Source organism: Bos taurus, chromosome 6, assembly GCF_002263795.3.
Source record: "Bos taurus isolate L1 Dominette 01449 registration number 42190680 breed Hereford chromosome 6, ARS-UCD2.0, whole genome shotgun sequence".
In the NCBI taxonomy this organism is placed as follows: Eukaryota; Metazoa; Chordata; class Mammalia; order Artiodactyla; family Bovidae; genus Bos; species Bos taurus.
Window position 1 is genome coordinate 116,303,425 of NC_037333.1, and position 19,122 is coordinate 116,322,546.

Below are 19,122 nucleotides of genomic sequence, written 5' to 3' on the forward strand. Positions count from 1 at the left end.
ATGGGCGCTTAGGTTGGCTGCATATTCTGGCTGTTGTAAATAGTGCTGTGATGAACAGGGAGGTGCAGATATCTCTCCAGTGTTTCCATGTTCTTCAGATAAATTCCCAGCGGTGGGATCACTGCATCAGGTGGCAGCTGCACGTTCTGAGGAACCTCCATACTGTTCTCCATCATGTCTGTACCGATTCACGCTTCCATGAACACGCACGAGGGTCCCCTTTTGTCCACGCCCTTGCTAACGCTTGTCATGTGTACTCTTTGTGACGATGGCCATTCTGACAGGTGTGAGGTGGTGTCTCACTGACATGGTCTGCGTTTCCCTCATAGTTCATGATGTTGAGCATATTTTCATGTGCCTGTTGGCCGCCTGCATTTCCTTTTTGGAAAAATGTCTGTTCAGATCCTCTGTCCATTTTTCAGTTGTTTTTTGGTGTTGAGTTGTATGAGTCCTTGGTATATTTTGGATACTCTCTCCTTACCAGATTGTCACTTGCGAATATCTTCCCTGATTCAGTAAGTGGCCTTTCATTTTGTCGATAATTTTCTTCCTTGTACAGAGGCATTTTAGTTTGATGCTGTCTCATCTGTTTATATTGACTTTTCTTTCCCTTGCCTGAGGAGACAAATCAAAATATATACATATATATGTATTACTAAGACCAATGTCAGAGAGCATCCTGCCAATGTTTTCTTTTAGAAGTCTCACGGGTTCAGGTCTTACATTTAAGTCTTTAGTCCACTTTGGACTCTGTCTCTGTAGGTGGTATGAGAGCGCGGGGCGGTTCTTTGGCATGCGGCTATCGAGTTCTCCCAACACCATTTACTGAAGAGGCTGTCTTGCCGCCCTTATCATAGATTAATTGCCCATATAAGTGTGGGTTCCTTTCTGGGTTCTCTAGTATGTTCCATTGACCTGTGTGCCTGTTTTTGGGCCAGGACAATGCTGTTTTGATTAGCATAACTTTGGAGTATAGTTTGGAATTAGGATGCATGACACCTCTAATTTTTTTCCTCTTTTCTCAAGACGGTTTTGCTATTCAGGGGTCTTTGTGTTTCTATGCAAATTTTAGACTCATTTGTTGTAGTTCTGTGAAAAATACCGTTGATATTTTGACAGGGATTATATTGACTCTGTAGATTGCCTCGGGTAGTATGGCCATTTTTACAATATTAACTCTTTCCATCTATGAACATGGGAAACCTTTCCATCTGTTTGTGTTATCTTCAGTTTCTTTCACTGGTGTCTTATAGATTTCTGAGTACAGATCTTTTACCTCCTTGGTTAAATTTATGCCTAGGTATTTTATTCTTTTCATGCGATTGTAAATGGGATTGCTTTCTTAGTTTCTTTCTGGTAGTTCCTTCTTAGTGTGTCGCAACGCAATGGGCCTCTGTAGTTAACTTCATATGGCAACTCTGCTCTTACATCTTTGTTAAGTGGTTCAGCCAGTTTGGAAAATAATCAGATTTTCAAAAAGTCTAACATAGTCAGTGTATGACTGGCACTGTATGGAATTCCACTTTGGTTTATTCCCAAAGAGCTGAAAACATATCCACATAAAAACCTGTTTGTATCAGCATTATTCATGATGGCCAAGGTAGAAACAACCCAGACGTCCACCACCTGATGGATGGATTAACAAAACGTGGTCCATCCTCATGGTGGAATACGATTCGGCCTTAAAAAGGAATGAAGTGCTGACACATGCTGCTACACAGAGTCAGCTTGCACACGTGCTAAGTGAAAGAAGCCAGACATGGAAGAGCACAGCTTGTATGAGTGCCTTTAGCTAAATGCCCAGAACAGGCACCTCCATAGACATGGTGAGTCAGGAGGGCTGCTGGGAGTGGGGGTGAGGTTTCTCTGGGGTGATGAAAAGAGTCTGACTTTAGCTCCTGATGATTGTGGATGCTCTGTGAACATACTAAACCCCGGCATTGCATACTGCAATCAGGTGGATGTTATGGGAGGTGAGTCATATCTCAATAAAACTGTTTCCAGAAGCCCAGATCATCCTCTCTGGAGAAGGGGTGGCGGGGCTCGTCCCCCACCCTGCTGGAGCTGCCTGGCCACAGACCCTCCCGGAGCAGCGTCACCAGAGCGGCCCGGGTGAGGCGCGGTCAGGGGGTCTGTGCCGGGACACAGCAGCCAGCCTGGGTTCCCAGGTCCTGTGTCCTGCAGGGGGTGGTCCGGAGCGGTGCGCTCCCCCTGGTTCACCAGGGCCCCCTCAGCACTGGATCCCACTGACGTCCTATCTCTTAGGTGCTCCCATGGGGCCCTCCCTGGGGATTCCACGTTCCTCCCCAACCAGCGTGTTCCTCGGACCCAGGCAGGAAGGGCCTCTCCCAGTCCACTTCACCCCAGCCCAGTGGGGGGACGTGCCCAGGACGGGGGGACGTGCCCGGGGAGGGCTCCAGCCTGGCCCAGCAATCCCGAGATCAGGCTAACCACCTGCAGTAATCCCCATGGCCCAGAATCCGGGATCCCTGTTCCGGACTTCTGATTGCTCCTCTGATTAAACAAATAGGTTCAATTCACATGCGTTATAATTAAGTCATCTCAAGTCCTTTTTGAAGGAGAGAAATAATTCGTAATAAGCAGTTTAAATTCCCATTTCCCACAAGTGGATTTCCATCCGTCCTAGAAGCTGAGAAGACCGCAGCCTCTCCATGGCTGTTTCCCAGGTTGCTGTCAACCAGGTAGGGCTTTTCCCGGCAACAGAGCGTGGCCCTGTGTCACCCTGAAGGCCCGAGACCTCTGGGACAGTGTCCCCTGGCTGTCAGAAGAGAAGGAGCAGAATTGATTGGCATGCTAACAAGTTCACTAGGTAATAAGTCTTAAAAATAAAATGCTTTTTGAAGAACCTGAAACCTATTGAAATTCGAAGACGAGCCCTCCAGCCGTCAGATGCCTTTGTTCCCACTGGTGCCGCAGCGACCCCGCCTCCGCCCCCCAGGCGGTTGCCACCCCGGGCTCCTTTCCTCTGCGGTTTCGGAAGAGCTTCCTTATGACCCACTGCAGCGGCTGCGGTTAAATTTCCTGCAACCAGCGCTCTGTATGTGTATACAACACCCGACTGGGAGTTTTATCTGAGAACGCATTCTCCTTCCGAAAACCATCCTCGAGATGCTCAGCCGTCTCCAGGCCTTGTGTCCGCACATGCCGCAGCCAAGGCCGGGTGGGCGCCTGGGGTGCCCCGAGCCCAGGTGTCCCCTGGAAGGATGGTGTCCAGCCCGACATGGCCACCTCACCCTGGTGGGACCATACCAGCTTCCTCCAGGGCAGGGGCCTGCTTCTCTGGAGCCGGTCCTCCCGTGGTGAGGGTTGGCGTTATCCCGGGGCCCTCGCTGTGCCACATGGGCAGGGACCCTCCGCGGGGGTTTCCTGAGGCAGGCTGCCCTCCAGAGTGACCCACGGCAGGGCTGCTGCCCCTCCGAGCTGGCTGTGGCTTTTGGCCGGGGGTAACACTGCCTGGAGAGACAGCAGGGGCGGGGAAGCGACTCACTGGGTGTCTAAGCTGGTCCAGGAATCAAAAGCTTTCAGAGCACGCACTCAGCAGACCGTCTAGGGGCCGCAGAGGCCTGGCCTTGCCGCAGGGCCGCCAGCGGTCGGCTCTGCGTAGGAAGGTTCTCTTGTTCAGGCGCTCAGTCGTGCCCCACTCTGTGACCCCGTGGACCGTGGCAGGCCGGGCTGTAGTGGCGGTGACCTGACCCTAGGTGCAGGTCCGGAGAGTGAGCAGGGGCCGGAGGGCCAGCCATGAGGCCCTGGTGGAGGAGCCTGGATGGGAAGGCAGGCAGTTGGGTGTGAGTGGGTGCAGGGTAGCCAGCAGAGGCAAGGCTGCCCCCCGGGAACGACAGCAGTGTGCGCCCGTCTGGGGCTCCTGATGGGTGACGCGGCCAGGTCAGTGCTGGGGCCCTGACGCGCTGCTGTGGACCAGGCCAGCCTTGCGCAGCGGGATCACGGCTGCCCGGCACCCCCAGGCCCCAGGGACGGAAGGATGGTGGAGACTCGCGGAGGGCCTGGCTCGGTGTTTGTTTGGAGGCAGTGAAGGGTTTCCAGTCCTGGTGGCCCGTGGTCAGTGGGTTTCCCTGACAGTCTGGTGTGGCCTGGGCAGCTTCCCCTGAGCCCAGGGCCCGAGGGCCAGCGGGCTGTGGGAGGCCCCGCTCAGGGAGCAGCCCGAGGCTCTTCTCTGCTTTCTCGGCTACACTCTTGTGTTCGGGCTTGGCAGAGCAGGGTATAAGGCTTTGCTGGGGGGCTTGTCCAGGAGAGGCCCAGGCCTGGGCTGGCCCCACCAGCCCTCACCCCTGAGCTGCCTGCCGCCTGTCCAGCTACAGCCCGCTTGGGGAGCCACCGAGATCTGGAAGGCTCTCCTCTGCCCAGCATGAGGGTGGTGGGGGTCCCATGGGTGTGGCCTTGGGAACGAGGGTTCGGAGCCCAGCTCCTGTCCTGGGGCAGCTGCTGGGGGGCGGGCGGGGTGGGGGCTGGCTGCTCTCCATCTCCAGGCTTGCGCTGGGGGCGCAAGGGGGCTGGTCCTTTCCGACCTGGCCGCGCTGCCGTCCTGCCCACCTGTCCTGCCATCTGCCTCCTCTCCCCCCTTCCTGGAGCTTGGCTGAGACCATGCTGTGGTGACCAGGCATCCTTCTAAGGTTTTCCTGCTGCAGCGTTTGCTTCCTACTTGGGAAGCAAGAGTCATGGATCCGGTCCTGGTCCCTCTTTCCCACGCGGACCCCCGAGTGTCCTTAGAGTGAGACCTGGGCTGACCGCCGGCTCTGCCGGGTCCACTGATGTGACCTTGGCCGTTAGTTTTCTTCATCTGGGTCAGTATCAGGCCACCTCATGGAGGGTCTGGTGATAACCTACTGGGACAAAACTGGTGCTCTGCCCGGGGCTGGGGGCGCTCTGGTTCAGGCCACGTTCTGCCCCAGCCCAGCTGGCCAGCCTCACGAAGCTTGGGTCCCTCCAGCATCGTCGCATGCCTGGCTCAGATGGGCACTTGAGGGCAGGGCCTCAGCTCACACACACCCAGGCATCCACGTCCGCATCGCGCATCCCCAGTCTGCATCACAGGACAGCTGTTTGAATGATGGATAATTGGATCAGCTTCACAGAATCGGTTCTGAATTGTCAACTTTGGCGCTTCGGACTTACTCAGTCACTGCTGTGGTTTTGTGTTTTCTCTTGCCTTCTCGGAGGCTGCTGATTCACCACTCATCTAACCGCCTAAGTGCTATCTTCATGAATTTTATTTTTGTCTTCTAACAGTGAAAGCTGTCACTGCTATGAATTTATTTTGAGAAAATATTGACATCGTGTGCCAAAAAGACATCTTTACTGGGCTCTATTTTATCCTCTCATGGTTTTAATTTCAAGGGTAGGGTGAGTACTTCTTCCTGTTCGTATCCATTGATTCTCTCTGCCGTGGACATTTTACTCAGGGACATTTGAAAGTCTCATTTAAACTTTAATGTTAAACGTTGTTGAATGAGGCCAGCTGACCCAGGTCGGACAGAGCAGCACGTCTGTCCTCCTCTGCGTCCCTGCAGTCCGCAGTCCCGCCCCCAAGCTGGCCTGAGGGTGACCCTGCCGGACCGATTTAGGTCTGAGTGATGAGCCAGGCTAGAGATTGCTGTGTTCGCTTTGTTCTCTGCATACTTAGAAATGGAAATGTGGCACCAAAATTTTCTTTTGGATCCTGTTGATCAGCACGAATTGAATCATTGAAGTTGTGTTCGTTCATTTCCTGGACCCCTGCCTGGAAGTTTGTCTTCACAGCGTCTGGGTCTCCCGGTAGCATCGGCAAGATTCTCCCGCTGCACCTCAGCAGCCCGAACCCCCCGGGAGCTCTTTCCATCTTTTCAGTTCTGGCTGCGTGTTGTGGCCTGCGGGATCTGTTCCCTGACCAGGGGTCAAACCCCTGGCCCTGCGCTGGAAGCACGGAGTCCTAACCACTGGGCCTCCAGGGACGTCCACAGAGGGGAATTTTGATTCTTTGCTGGAAATCATCCCTTCTGAGGGGGCTGGAGAGCTATCTCGGAATATAACTAAAATTTTAAAATCACACAGGCCTTCTGTGTTTCAACAAAATAAAGATAATTGCTAGCTTAAAAGAAATGTTTTTTCTGACTTCTCTAATTTCTTCAATGCGCGCATGTGTGCACGTGTGTGTGTGTTGTACACATCTCTCTATTTTTGGTGACGGTCAACACACTCATAGCTCTGGTCTTAAGGTCTCTGCTGTCCTGGAAGCAAAGCCCAGTGAGCCCAGACGGCTCGTCTGAGTGCTTCCACTCCCAGGCGACAGGTTTTGCTCTGCCCAGGCTGTGTCCCCACGGAGAGGGGAGGCCGGGTTTGGAGGATGTTTGTTGCTCATGGTCACGGAGGTGTTTGGCCCACCCAAGTCTGGGGGTTGCTGGTTGGGGTCCCCGGTTTCTTCCCTGCCTTTCCCTGGGCGGGCCGCCTTCCCCAGCTCCCTCCTGTCTTCTCCCTTATGTGAGTGTCTGCCACACCCTGAAGGTGCCAGGTTAAACCCTGGCTGGGGGTCAGAGGGCAAGGGTGTCCCTCCCTGCCCCCAGCTTCTGAAACCAGGAGGAGGCCCCAGGGTAGGAAGTGGGTCCAGATGGGGCATAATGGATGGATGTGGGCCTGGGGGGGCTTGAGACCAGGGTGGTGGGGAGCGTGTGTGAGGGCACCATCCGGGCAGCTGCCCGCCTTCCAGCCCCTCTCCTCTGGTCAGCACAACAGGGAGGGGGCAGAAATGCACTGCCAACCGCTGACCCCACCCTGATTCCCCTCTCATCACAGAGGGGTCACTGGTGGGCATCCTGGGGGAGTCAGCCGAGCCCATGGAGGGGACCAGGGAGTCACAGACGCCGGGGGCCCGCAGGGTGGGGTCTGGGCTGCCCTGGTCAGGGCGTGTCCCCCGTTCTCCATTTTCAGCAGGGGGTGCTCAGGTGCCTTTGCTGGGTAGGGGGTCAGGGGGTGAATCCCCGATCTCCTGTGAAAAGTCCATGAGGGGGGCCTCTCCCTGGTCCTGATAACCAAGACCCCTGCTCGGAGGAAGATCCACCCGGGAACGGGTCACACTGGGGGAGGGGCGAAACTCAGGCTCCATCAGCCAAGCAGCGAGCTGAGAAATCACAAAAGCAAGTTACCCTGTGTTCAGCAGACTGCAGGGCGTAGTCACGGGCAGGCTGACTCCCAGGCGGAAGGAGGAGGGAGCAGGGGCTGACCTGCTGTCTGGCCTTCGCTCCCGTCTCTGCGATCACGGAGGGCTGCGGGCTGGGGGTGCTGGGGGGTTGCCAGGGCTGGGCAGTGGAGCCTGCCCTCTGTTCAGCCGCTGCCTTTATGGCCTCGGCTTAGTCTCCGGAGTAAAGCTCCTTCCTAAGACTGAGTCCACTGTCCTTAGCCCACAGCACTCCCCAGCCCCTTGTCTGTGGTCACCCCATCCCCCACATACACGCACACAGGGATTCAGGGGCCCGTCAGGGTGAGGGGGCCACACCCGGGGTGTCCGCTCACTCCGCTCTCCCCACAGCGGTCAGACCCGCAGCTGCTGGCACAGTTCTACCATGCAGACGAGGAGCTGAGCCAGGTGGCCGCCGAGCTGGACAGCCTGGACGGGCGGAAGGACCCCCAGCGCTGCACGCTGCTTGTCAGCCAGTTCCGTTCCTGCCAGGTGAGGGGCGGGGACAGCGGAGGGGGCCGGCGGGGAGCCGAGCTGGGGACGGGCAGAGCTGCTGAGGAGGGCTGGGCTCACGGGCCCCCTCCAGGGGAATGGGGGGGATGGAGGGCCTGCCGGGGGCTGCCCCAGAGCTGGCGGGTGGCGACCTCCCCACTGCAGGGTCCGGACTGACGGACGGTCCAGGCCGCCAGCTGGGAATTCCTACGGCTCAGCAAACACGGCTTCACCAGCCTGACGACTTCTATTCAAGAGTTCCAGAGCCTGCTTAGCCCGCCAGTCCGCACCTCTCCCCTTGGGGAGGTGGGGGCTTGGGCGTGCGACCCAGATCACAGGCGGGTAGGGTCCCCCAAGTGTTTCAAGCATCACGGTTCTTACGGGAGGAGCGCACCCTCCTCTGTCATCTCTCAGGAGGGGCCAAGGACCGGGGACCATGAGGGTCTCCCTCCTGGCTGGCCCCTGGACAGCCTGCTTCCCCAGCAGAGGATGGCCACAGTCCCTGCAGCTCACTGAGCCCTGCCAGGCAGGAGGCCACTCTCTGCCCCTCCCCACCTGGCCCTGCTCTCCTGGCAGGGGGGCACTTGCTCCCTGGGACTCTTTGATCCCAAGCCCCCCCGGGCCTGCTCACTGCATGTTACACCGACGGACCAGGTGGGTGAAACTCAGCGGGCGCCTCACAGAACCTCGGCAGGAAAAGCAGAGAGGGAGGTCCGCCCTGGGACTGGATGCAGGCGAAGCAGCTTAAAAAAGGTGGAAGAAAGTCATAAAAATCGGCTAAAGTACCTCACACTCACACAGAAACACCAGAACCTTCCATGTCTCAGGCTCCCTGAGGACCTCCGTGTCAGGGTCCCCAAGGCCATCCCAGGTTCCAGCAGGAGGACGCGCAGGACTGGGCACATTGGTCCTCTCGGCTCCGATCCATCATAGCAAGAAGCTGCGAAGCAGAACCAGCGATGGGAGAAGGTCCAGTGGGGGAGTGGGGTCCAGGGGAGACAGGCCCCAGATTCCAGAATCCCGTCACGAGGACACACTGACCCACAGAGACACGTGTCCCTAGGGAAGCTTGTCACAGACTCAGAGCCGGGGTTCTCACTGGGGGGCCGGCCCTGCAGGTCCCTCTGCTGGGTAGACACTCAATCCAGCCCCAGGGAGGAGGGTGTGAGCACAGAAAGAGCACGGGGGCACAGGGAGCCCCCATCTGTGGGGGTGCTGGGGGCCCTCCCGACACCCCAGCTCCCGGACGCCAGCTCTGCACATGGGCCTCTTGGAGGACGGCAGTCAGGCCCGCTGGGAGGGCCTCTCTCTACACAACCGCATGGCCCCAAGTGTGGCTGAGGCCCCCCGGGCCCTGGCTCAGTACTCAGCTGCCCGCTCAGGAAACAGGACTTTGGCGGCTCAGGAAAGAGCCGCCAAAGTGAGCCTCCCTGTGCGAGCCACACCTTCACAGAGGCCCGGCATGGTCGCATGTAACTGGCCCGTTACTGCAGCGCCCCTCGTTGTCGGGGGCTCCTGCGGCAGTGAATTCCTACGAAGCTCAGCTGGTCACAGTGGGAAGTGATTTTCATCTCTAACATCTCCTGAAACAGGCATTTTGCCCTTTCTAGTTTTCATCGAGGTCTCATGTTCTGTTTGTCACGATGCCGTTGGTTCATTCCCTCCTTCGTTCTGCGGCGCTTACCCACAGAGGTGCCCCTCTGCAGAAGGCGGATGATGGCACGGGGGGCAGGCAGGCTCGAGGGGGATGGGGTGGGTGTCTCGCGGACCGCTGCAGTCAGGGAGGGATTTGGACAGAGGCCACACGCAGGGAGGGGTGCCGTGAGTGACCACAACACACGTGAGATAAAATGTGCCAGCCTGGCGGAGGGGCTGGCTGCAGCACGCCCTGCCGGGCCCCCGCGTGGCCTTGACTTTTAGAGCCCCGTCACCCTGGGGGGATCACCCAGCTCCAGATTTAGCTGGTCCTCAGTCCAGGTGGCTTGGTGGTGAGGAATCCATCTGCCAATGCAGGAGATGCGGGTTCGATCCCTGGGTTGGGAAGATCCCCTGCAGGAGGGAATGGCAGCCCACTGCAGTCTTCTTGCCAGGAGAATCCTATGGACAGAGGAGCCTGGAGGGCTGCAGTCCATGGGGTTGCAGAGTCGGACACGACTGAGCAGACACATGCTTGCTCTTCCCCGCCCCTGATGTTCCCAGCATCCCTGCATCAGTTCCCGGAGCATGTGGACGCCCCCAGAAGTGCCCGGAGGTCACGGCTTTCTCAGCCATGGGCGGGGGCTCGGCCCCTTGCCCGGGGTGCCTCAGGCTTCCCAGGTCCATCACACCAGGTGCCTGCACTCAGCGGGGGCGTCTGTGCAGAGCCCGCAGGGCAGCACCAGCCCAGCCTGGTTCTGCTTCCTGGGGGGGCCTGGGGGTCACATTTTCCTAATTCTTTACAAGCCTGCTCATTTTTATATTGGATGCCTGGCACTGGGAATTCTACCTTGCTGGTAGCTGAATATTTTTGTGTTTTTTGGAGCTTTATTTTGTAATACAGTTTTGTTGCTTGGAAATGATTTGATCCTTTGGGGTCTTGTTTTTTTTTTTTTTTTTTTTAAGATGTCATGCAGGTTCAGAGCTCTGTTTAGTCTGGGGCTAAGAAGAATTGGTACCGAGTACACCTGGGTATTACTCAATGCCCTGTGATCTGTGAGCATTTCTATGCTGTGGGCCCTGTGTCCAGCTGGACACTCAGGGAGGGGCCTCCCCGAGACTGTCTCCCCAGGCAGCTCGCTCATCTCTGCTACTCTGTCCTCTGGATTCTGGTGGCCTTGGCTTCCCCAGACTCTCGGTTCTGTCTCTTCAATGAGGGCGTTTGCTGGGTTCCACCTGGTCCCCTCTGTCTGTGCCAGGACCCAAGAATTTCCATCCAGGCGGTGAGCTGCACAGTCACAGCTCCCGCCACATCCATTTCTCTTCTCTCTGGGATCACACGTCGCCTGATGTCCAGTGTCTGGAGAATCCTTGTCTTGTTTCCATCATTATCGTTTGAGGAGGTAGTTTTCATTCCTGTTACTCCATTCTTGGCTGGAATCGGATGTCCCAGTAAGTATCCCGTGAGGGACACTGCTTTAGCTCTGAGGACCCATCAGCGTCCCTGGGTCCCTCGGTGGCTATTTGCTGGGACGTCCTCAGGCAGCTCCTGTCCTGGGCTGGGCAGTGGGGAGCATCCCCACTAAAAGGCCCCACAACTCTGGGCGAGGGCTTGGCTCTCTGGCCCACGACTCTGGGTGAGGGCTTGGCTCCCTGGCCCACGATGCTGGGCGAGGGCTTGGCTCCCTGACCCGCAGGGCACTTGCTGTTGGTTTTGACATTAGTTTCTTGTGAGTTTGTTGAATCGTGAGAAAGGGACCTGCCCACCCAGAAAACCTTTTAAAAAGAGCTGACAGTGAGACGGCTCAGTGATGGTTGGGTTTTATTTTCACATTTTGTGCAATTCTGCTTATGGTGCAGAATTCCCTTCAGAGTTTAGCGCATCACCTGTTTGCATTAGAAAGTCGCGCTTCCTGCTCATGGCTACTGCCTGAGGAAAACTCGAGCTCGAGCCTCAGGGGTGGGGAGGGCTGTTGAGACAAAACCGCCCAGGGCGGGACTGTCAGTCAGAGCCGTCTCTCTGGAAACCAATTTGGTGAATGGGATCGGAGCCTGTGCACGCAGCTCACACTCGGCTTTGTCACGCTGCCTCTAGGCGTGGCTTCTGAGGGACCAGCCCGAAGTGCAGCGTCAGGCGTCAGGCGCCGCGGTGGCATTCACAGAAAATTAGAAGTGTCTGAGGGTCCAGCAGAGGAGGGAGCAGGGAGCTGGGATCCCACGAGGCTCCCCACCACAAGCTGGATTTGTGGGAAGTCATAATGACGTGTCCCAGCAGTAAGCGACAGCAGCAGCGTGCAGAATTACACGCACGGACTATCCCGGCTGACGGGACAAGAACAGGGAGCAGGCGTGCCACCTGCGGCCTCTGTGCCAAGGACACTCCCGCCCCACCACTTGCCTGCTTCCCAGTTCCTGGGATGGATGTGCATGCATTTCACCCTTAGCAAATCACAAAGAAATGAAATTTTCAACATTCCCGTAATTCTACTGAATGAATGGTACATGTATACAGAACAGGACAATTTTGAGAAAAGAGTGGGATGTCACCTAAGATTCAGTAGAGCAGGTTTGAGGAGGCTGGGCTACAGGTCAAGCCTTAGTGACGTCCATCCGACAGCAGGTCTTGCCCGACCCTGTTGCCCTCAAGCCCAGGATGACGCAGGCTGAGAATGTCAATCAAAGAAGCACAGAGAGCGGACACTGAGGAGCCTCTTTCAGAGCGTCTGTCCACCCGGCTCCGTTCAGTCGCTCAGTCGTGTCTGACTCTTCGTAACCCCGCGGACTGCAGCAGGCCAGGCTTCCCTGTCCATCGCCAACTCCCAGAGCTTGCTCACACTCAGGTCCATCGAGTCAGTGATACCATCCAACCATCTCATCTTCTGTCGTCCCCTTCTCCTCCTGTCCCCAATCTTTCCTAGAATCATGGTCTTTTCTGAGGAGTCCGTTCTTCGCATCGGGTGGCCAAAGAATTGGAGTAACAGCTTTAGCATCAGTCCTTCCAATGGATATTCAGGACTGGTCTCCTTTAGAATGGACTGGTTGGATCTCCTTGCAGTCCATGGGACTCTCAAGAGTCTTCTCCAACACCACAGTTCAAAAGCATCAATTCTTTGGCGCTCAGCTTTCTTTATGGTCCAACTCTCACATCCATACATGACCACTGGAAAAACCATAGCTTGGACTAGACAGACCTTTGTTGGCAAAGTAGTGTCTCTGCTTTTTAATATGCTGTCTAGATTGGTCATAACTTTTCTTCCAAGGAGCAAGTGTCGTTTAATGTCATGGCTGCAGTCACCATCTGCAGTGATTTAGGAGCCAAAAAAAGTAAAGTCTGTCACTGTTTCCATTGTTTCTCCATCTGTTTGCCATGAAGTGATGGGCCCAGATGCTGTGATCTTCGTTTTCCTGAATGCTGAGTTTTAAGGCAATTTTTTCACTCTCCTCTTTTCACTTTCATCAAGAGGCTCTTTAGTTCCTCTTCACTTTCTGCCATAAGTGAGGTGTCATCTGCATATCTGAGGTTATTGATATTTCTCCCGGCAATCTTGATTCCAGCTTGTGCTTCATCCAGCCCAGCGTTTCTCATGATGTACTCTGCATTTAAGTTAAATAAGCAGGGTGACAATATACAGCCTTGACGTACTCCTTTCCGAATTTGGAACCAGTCTATTGTTCCATGTTCGGTTCTAACTGTTGCTTCTTGACCTGCATAGAAATTTCTCAGGAGGCAGGTCAGGTGGTCTGGTATTCTCATCTCTTTTAAAAATTTTCCACAGTTTGTTGTAATCTACACAGTCAAAGGTTTTGGCGTAATCAATGAAGCAGATGTTTTTCTGGAATTCTCTTGCTTTTTCTATGATCCAGTGAATGTTGGCACTGTGATCTCTGGTTCCTCTGCCTTTTCTAAATCCAGCTTGAACATCTGAAAGTTCATGGTTCATATACTGTTGAAGTCTTGCTTGGAGAATTTTGAGCATTACTTTGCTATCGTGTGAGATGAGTGCAATTGTGCAGTAGTTTGAACATTCTTTGGCATTGCCTTTCTTTGGGATTGGAATGAAAACTGACATTTTTCAGTCCTGTGGCCACAGCTGAGTTTTCCAAATTTGCTGGCATATTGAGTGCAGCACTTCCACAGCATCATCTTTTAGGACTTGAAATAGCTCAGCTGGAATTCCACCTTTACTAGCTTTGTTTGTAGTGATGCTTCCTAAGGCCCACTTGACTTAGCATACCAGGATGTCTGGCTCGAGGTGAGTGATCACACCATCATGGTTACCTGGGTCATTAAGATCTTTTTTGTACAGTTCTTCTGTGTATTTTTGCCACCTCTTCTTAACATTTGCTGCTTCTGTTAGGTCTATACCGTTTCTATTCTTTATTTTGCCCATCTGCTTCCCTGGTAGCTCAGTTGGTAAAGAATCTGCCTGCAATGCAGGATACCCCAGTTTGATTCCTGGGTTGGGAAGATCCACTGGAGAAGAGATAGGCTCCCCGCTCCAGTATTCTTGGACTTCCCTCGTGGCTCATCTGGTAAAGAATCCGCCGGCAGTGAGGGAGACCTGGGTTCGATCCCTGGGTTGGGAAGATCCCCTGGAGAAGGCAAAGGCTACCCACTCCAGTGTTCTGGCCTGGAGAATTCCATGCACTATATAGTCCGTGGGGTCGCAAAGAGTCAGACACAAGTGAATGACTTTCACTTTCACTTTTGCATGAAATGTTCCCTTGGTATCTCTAATTTTCTTGAAGAGAAAATTCTAGTCTTTCCCATCTCTAGTCTTTGCCTTCTATTGTTTTCCTCTATTTCTTTGCATTGATCACTGACGAAGGCTTTCTTATCTCTCCTTGCTATTCTTTGGAACTCTGCATTCAGATGGGTATATCTTTTCTTTTCTCCTTTGCCTTCCGCCTCTCTTCTTTTCTCAGCTATTTGTAAGGCCTCTTCAGACAACCAGTTTGTATTTTTGCATTTCTTTTTCTTGGGGATGGTTTTGATCACTGCCTCCTGTACGATGTCACAAATCTCCGTCTGTAGTTCTTCAGGCACTGTATCAGATCTAATCCCTTGAATCTATTTGTCACTTCCACTGTATAATCATAAGGGATTTGATTTAGGTCGTACCTGAACGGTCTAGTGGTTTTCCTTACTTTCTTCAATTTAAGCCTGAATTTGGCAATAAGGAGCTCATGATCTGAGCAACAGTCAGTTCCTGGTCTTGTTTTTGCTGACTGTGTAGAGCTTCTCTATCTTCACCTTTAAAGAATATGATCAATCTGATTTCAGTGTTGACCATCCGGTGAGGTCCGTGTGTGGAGTTGTCTCTTGTGTCGTTGGCAGAGGGTGTTTGCTATGACCAGTGCGTTCTCTTGGCAAAACTGTTAGCCTTTGCCCTACTTCGTTTTGTACTCCAAGGCCAAACTTGCCCGTTATTCCAGGTATCTCTTGACTTCCTGCTTTTGCATTCTAGTCCCCTGTGATGACAAGGACATCTTTTTTTGGTGTTAGTTCTAGAAGATCTTTTAGATCCTCACAGAAGTGTTCAGCTTCAGCTTCTTTGGCATTAGTGGTTGGGCCACAGACGTGAATCACTGTGATATTGAATGGTTTGCCTTGGAAACGAACAGAGATCATTCTTTTGTTTTTGAGATTGCACCCAAGTACTGCGTCTTGGACTCTTTTGTTGACTGTAATGGCTACTCCATTTCTTCTAAGGGATTCCTGCCCACAGTAGTAGATATAAGAGTCATCTGAGTTAAACTCACCCATTCCAGTCCATTTTAGTTCACTGATTCCTAAAATGTCGATGTTCACTCTCTCCATCTCCTGCTTGATTACTTCTAATCTGCCTTGATTCATGGACCTAACATTCCAGGTTCCTATGCAATTTTGCTCTTTACAGTGTCGGACTTTACTTCCATCACCAGTCACACCCCCAACTGGGTGTTGTTTTCTCTTTGGCTCCGTCTGTTCATTCTTTCTGGAGTTATTTCTCCACTTTTCTCCAGTAGCATATTGGGCACCTACCCACCATCTGTCCACCCAGGAATTCCATTTCTCCAGCTCTGTCCTCAGAAGTGTGTGCATAGGTGTTCAGAGAGACACTTGGGACCGTCACCGTGGCTGAAGCTGCAGGGAGCTGAGGGTGGGTTCACAGGGGGCGGTTCGGCCATCACAGAGGGCGCCGCACCGTACCCGTGGGGACTGACGTGGGAAGTGCCGGGGCCCTGTGGTGGGCACACTAGATACCTGGCCGTGGGGAAGGGGAGGCAGGCGGGTGGTCCTCCCTGGGTGCTTCTGGGAAGGTTGGGCTCCTTGCAGCGAGAGCCAAGCAGGCCCCCAGGTGCTGCCACGTGGCCACGTGACCTCCCGGCACACCGGGCTTGCTTCTCAGATTTGCCGAGCGGTCCTGCCAGGCCGCCCGCCGGCACTGCGTCCCAGCGCCCTTTCTGCTTCTGTTTCAGGACAATGTGCTGAACATCATTAACCAGATTATGGACGCGTGCATCCCCCAGGACCGAGCCCCGCGGGACTTCTGCGTCAAGTTCCCTGAGGAGATCCGCCATGACAACCTGGCCGGCCAGCTGTGGTTCGGCGCCGAGGTAGCCCAGCTGTCCCTCCGTGACTGGCCCCCGTGGGCACCTACAGGCGCAGGGCATCTCCTCTCCCACGGGTGGCGGACGGTACTGAACCTGCTCCCCTGAAACTACACACGCAAATACAGACACGAGGTTTCACATGTGATTTCTATGAGGCTCTCAGGCCCCCAGACATGTGAAACTGGTTCTCTGCTACAGTAACGCTAATACTCAGACAGCACTGCCCCCGCCAAGGGGCTGTTTACTCCTGCCCGGGCTGGGGGAGCTGCCCCCAGCCCACGCTGCCACCACCACTCACGTGGCCCCTCAAATCTTGGTCTTCAGCTCCCGAGGAGGCGCCTGAGGCTCTGGAGGGAGGTGCTCCCCCCACCCCAGGCAGGACCAGCCTCGCTCTGGGCAGCGGTGTCCATGGGAGCCCCTTGCCTGGCCCCTCTCTTAGGACGCTAGCACATGCCGTCCCCCCGCCAGCTCTCCAGGACTCCCATGCCCCCATTTCTCTGCACGCTGCCGGCCCTGGGCCCGCCTGCTCCCCCATCTCAGTCTGTCCCAACCCGCTCCTCCGAACCGCCTGGCTGCAGTGTCCCCACTGGGGATGGCTCCAGATGGTGGGGGTGGCCCCGGGCAGGCTGTCTCTTCCCCCAGCCTCAGTTTTTACCTCTGCAAAGTGGGTCCCGAGGGCGGGGGCAGCTGTGGGGGCTGTGAGGCGAAGCAGGGAAGCTTTGTGGACACCAGGTGTCTGCATCTTAGAAAGGTTGGGGGATCTTGGGGAGCCGGAGGCAGCTCCCCGGCAGTGGGCTTGGGCGAGAGCAAGAGTGGGGTGTCTGAGGGGTGTCTGTGGGGCGGGGTGGAGGGGGAGGAGACAGGGGTCACATGCCCAGGAGGGCCCGGCAGAGCCCCAAACCCAAGGGCATTTGTTATCATGACTGTGATTGCTGGGCATCTAAGAGAAATCAGGAGGGAGCCGGTGCCCAGAGAGGAGGCGGCGGAAGGGGAGAGGAGGAGGGGGGAGGGGAGAGGAGGAGGGGGGACGGGAGAGGAGGGGGGGGAGGGGAGAAGAGGAGGCGGGGAGGGTCTCAGGGATGAGAGTAGGGGGTAGAGTCTCGCGGATGAGAGGCGGGGGGAGGGGTCTAGGGGATGGGAGGCGGGGGAGGGTCTCGGGGAGGCCACGCCCCCCACCCCAGACCTGTGGCCGCGGCCTCCTGGGGCACGAGGAGTGGCCTGTCCTGGTGTCACTGGGGTGGTGCGTGCTCCGTGGGCGGGCTGCCCTGACCCCTTCGCCGCCTGCAGTGCCTGGCCGCCGGCTCCATCATCATGAACCGTGAGCTGGAGAGCATGGCTATGCGGCCGCTGGCCAAGGAGCTGACCCGGAGCCTGGAGGACGTGCGAGGGGCCCTGCGCGACCAGGCGCTGCGGGACCTCAACACCTACACGGAGAAGATGCGGGACGCGCTCCGGCACTTCGACGTGCTGTTCGCAGAGTTCGAGCTGAGGTGACCGGAGGCCGCCCGCGAGGGGTCGCGGCCGTGGCCTGCTGGTGGGGGACCCGGCCGTCTGTAGCCGAAGATTCCTCGAAGGGAGGCGCCCTCCCCGGCTGGCTGGTTGCAGGAGTCAGGGGTGGATGGGGGTGGGCACGGCGAGGGGAGGGGCCAGGGCAGGCGGAAGGACGCAGGGACACCCCAGGTCCCGCCCTCGCTTCTGCCCCTGGCGACCCCCCAGCGGTGAAGCCCCCCGGGCGGTCCTGTAGATGCAGGTCACCCACCGCCCCCTCCCCACCCAGCGCGTCTTTGGGCTCGCACCTGGGACACCACCGAGCCCGGATGAGGTGGCCACTAGGGTCCTGCTGGGCCCCCAGCTCCACTAAGTACGGGGAGCCCCCTCCAGCTCAGCGGGTCTGCCCTCCCCCTCCACCAGCAGCAGACGACAGGGCAGGGCCCCCTTCACCCGCCTCCCCACCCACAAGGGCTCTGGAGGTCCCGGGACTGTGGGGACTGGGCTGCAAGATGTCCACAGAAACAGACATGCTTGGGGTGCAGGAGACCCAGGAGGCCCAATGCCCGTCCACCGCTGTGCGGGTTAGCAGAAACTGCCCGACTTGTGATGGTGGGCGGAGGAGGAAGTCACATGGTTCCAGATGGTTCTCTAGGGAGCGGGGCCCACATATGAGCTTTCTGCCTTTCTCCCTGCCTGTCTGCTCCAGATTTCCCCAAGTGAGCTTTTATTACAAGAAAGGCTGGTTAGTCACTTAGGAGGAGGGGAAACCGTTCTCACCTGGGGAAGGGGCCTGGATGCACAAGGCTACTCCCTCGTTCCCTCGAGGCAGGGGGGCCCTCTCGGAATGAGCAGTGGCGGCTCCAGGCCGGCGCCGCCCAAGGAGGGAGGAGCTTCGGCTGAAAACAGGAGCGGTGATGTGGGGCCCTGTGCTGTGAGCGCCTGAGAGGCGGCAGGGGGCTGCAGTCAGAGGGACCCCGTTTGGTTGTCCGTTAAGACCTTCAGGGCTCGGGGACATGGCCGGGCGCCCGGGGGTGGCCCTCACCCCGTCCCTCTGCCCGCAGCTACGTGTCGGCCATGGTGCCCGTGAAGTCCCCCCGGGAGTACTATGTGCAGCAGGAGGTCATCGTGCTGTTCTGCGAGACGGTGGAGAGGTGAGGCCCCTGTGACCCGGGGGCCCAGTCCTCGCGCCTCCCCGGCCTGGGGGACGGCTGTACCCGGGAAGGGCACCATGTCCGTGTGCCTCGTCCACCAGCCCTGGCTGCCCACCCCAGTCCCACAGTCCTGTTTCTCTGGGCCCGGAGGGTCGGTCCCGCAGGTGAAGCTCGAAGGGTCTGGGGGGCTCCAGGCTCAGCCCGAGGAGCCAGGCTCCTCACCTCCTCACCCTTCTCCCACTCCTCACATTCCCACCTCCTCACTTCCTGTCCTCCACTCCTCTTCCGTCAGGCCAGGATGGAGCCCTTGTAGGCTGGGTTTCAGGGGTGATTCATCGGTAATCTAAGCATGCCTTGTTTGGGGGCAGGGGTCAGAGCTGAAGTCAGGTTTTATGAATAGACTAAGATCGAACCTGGAACATTCCTCGTATTTGACTAGTGCTTCGCTGGCAGGTAAGTTTTGAACTTGCCTAATACCACATCATTGGAGAAGGAAGTGGCACCCCACTCCAGTAGTCTTGCCTGGAGAATCCCATGGACAGAGGAGCCTGGTGGGCTACGGTCCATGGG

General features: G+C 56.3%; 1 protein-coding gene across 1 annotated transcript in view; it reads left to right on the plus strand.

Moving 5' to 3' along the window:
* ZFYVE28 (zinc finger FYVE-type containing 28) overlaps positions 1–19,122 on the plus strand; it is a 98,194-nt gene that overhangs the window by 37,356 nt on the left and 41,716 nt on the right. The window contains exons 2-5 of the mRNA XM_005208272.5: positions 7,538–7,678; positions 15,776–15,913; positions 17,198–17,400; positions 18,463–18,552. Of these exons, the coding sequence (XP_005208329.1) occupies positions 7,538–7,678; positions 15,776–15,913; positions 17,198–17,400; positions 18,463–18,552 (572 nt within the window). The remainder of the gene's footprint in view (positions 1–7,537; positions 7,679–15,775; positions 15,914–17,197; positions 17,401–18,462; positions 18,553–19,122) is intronic.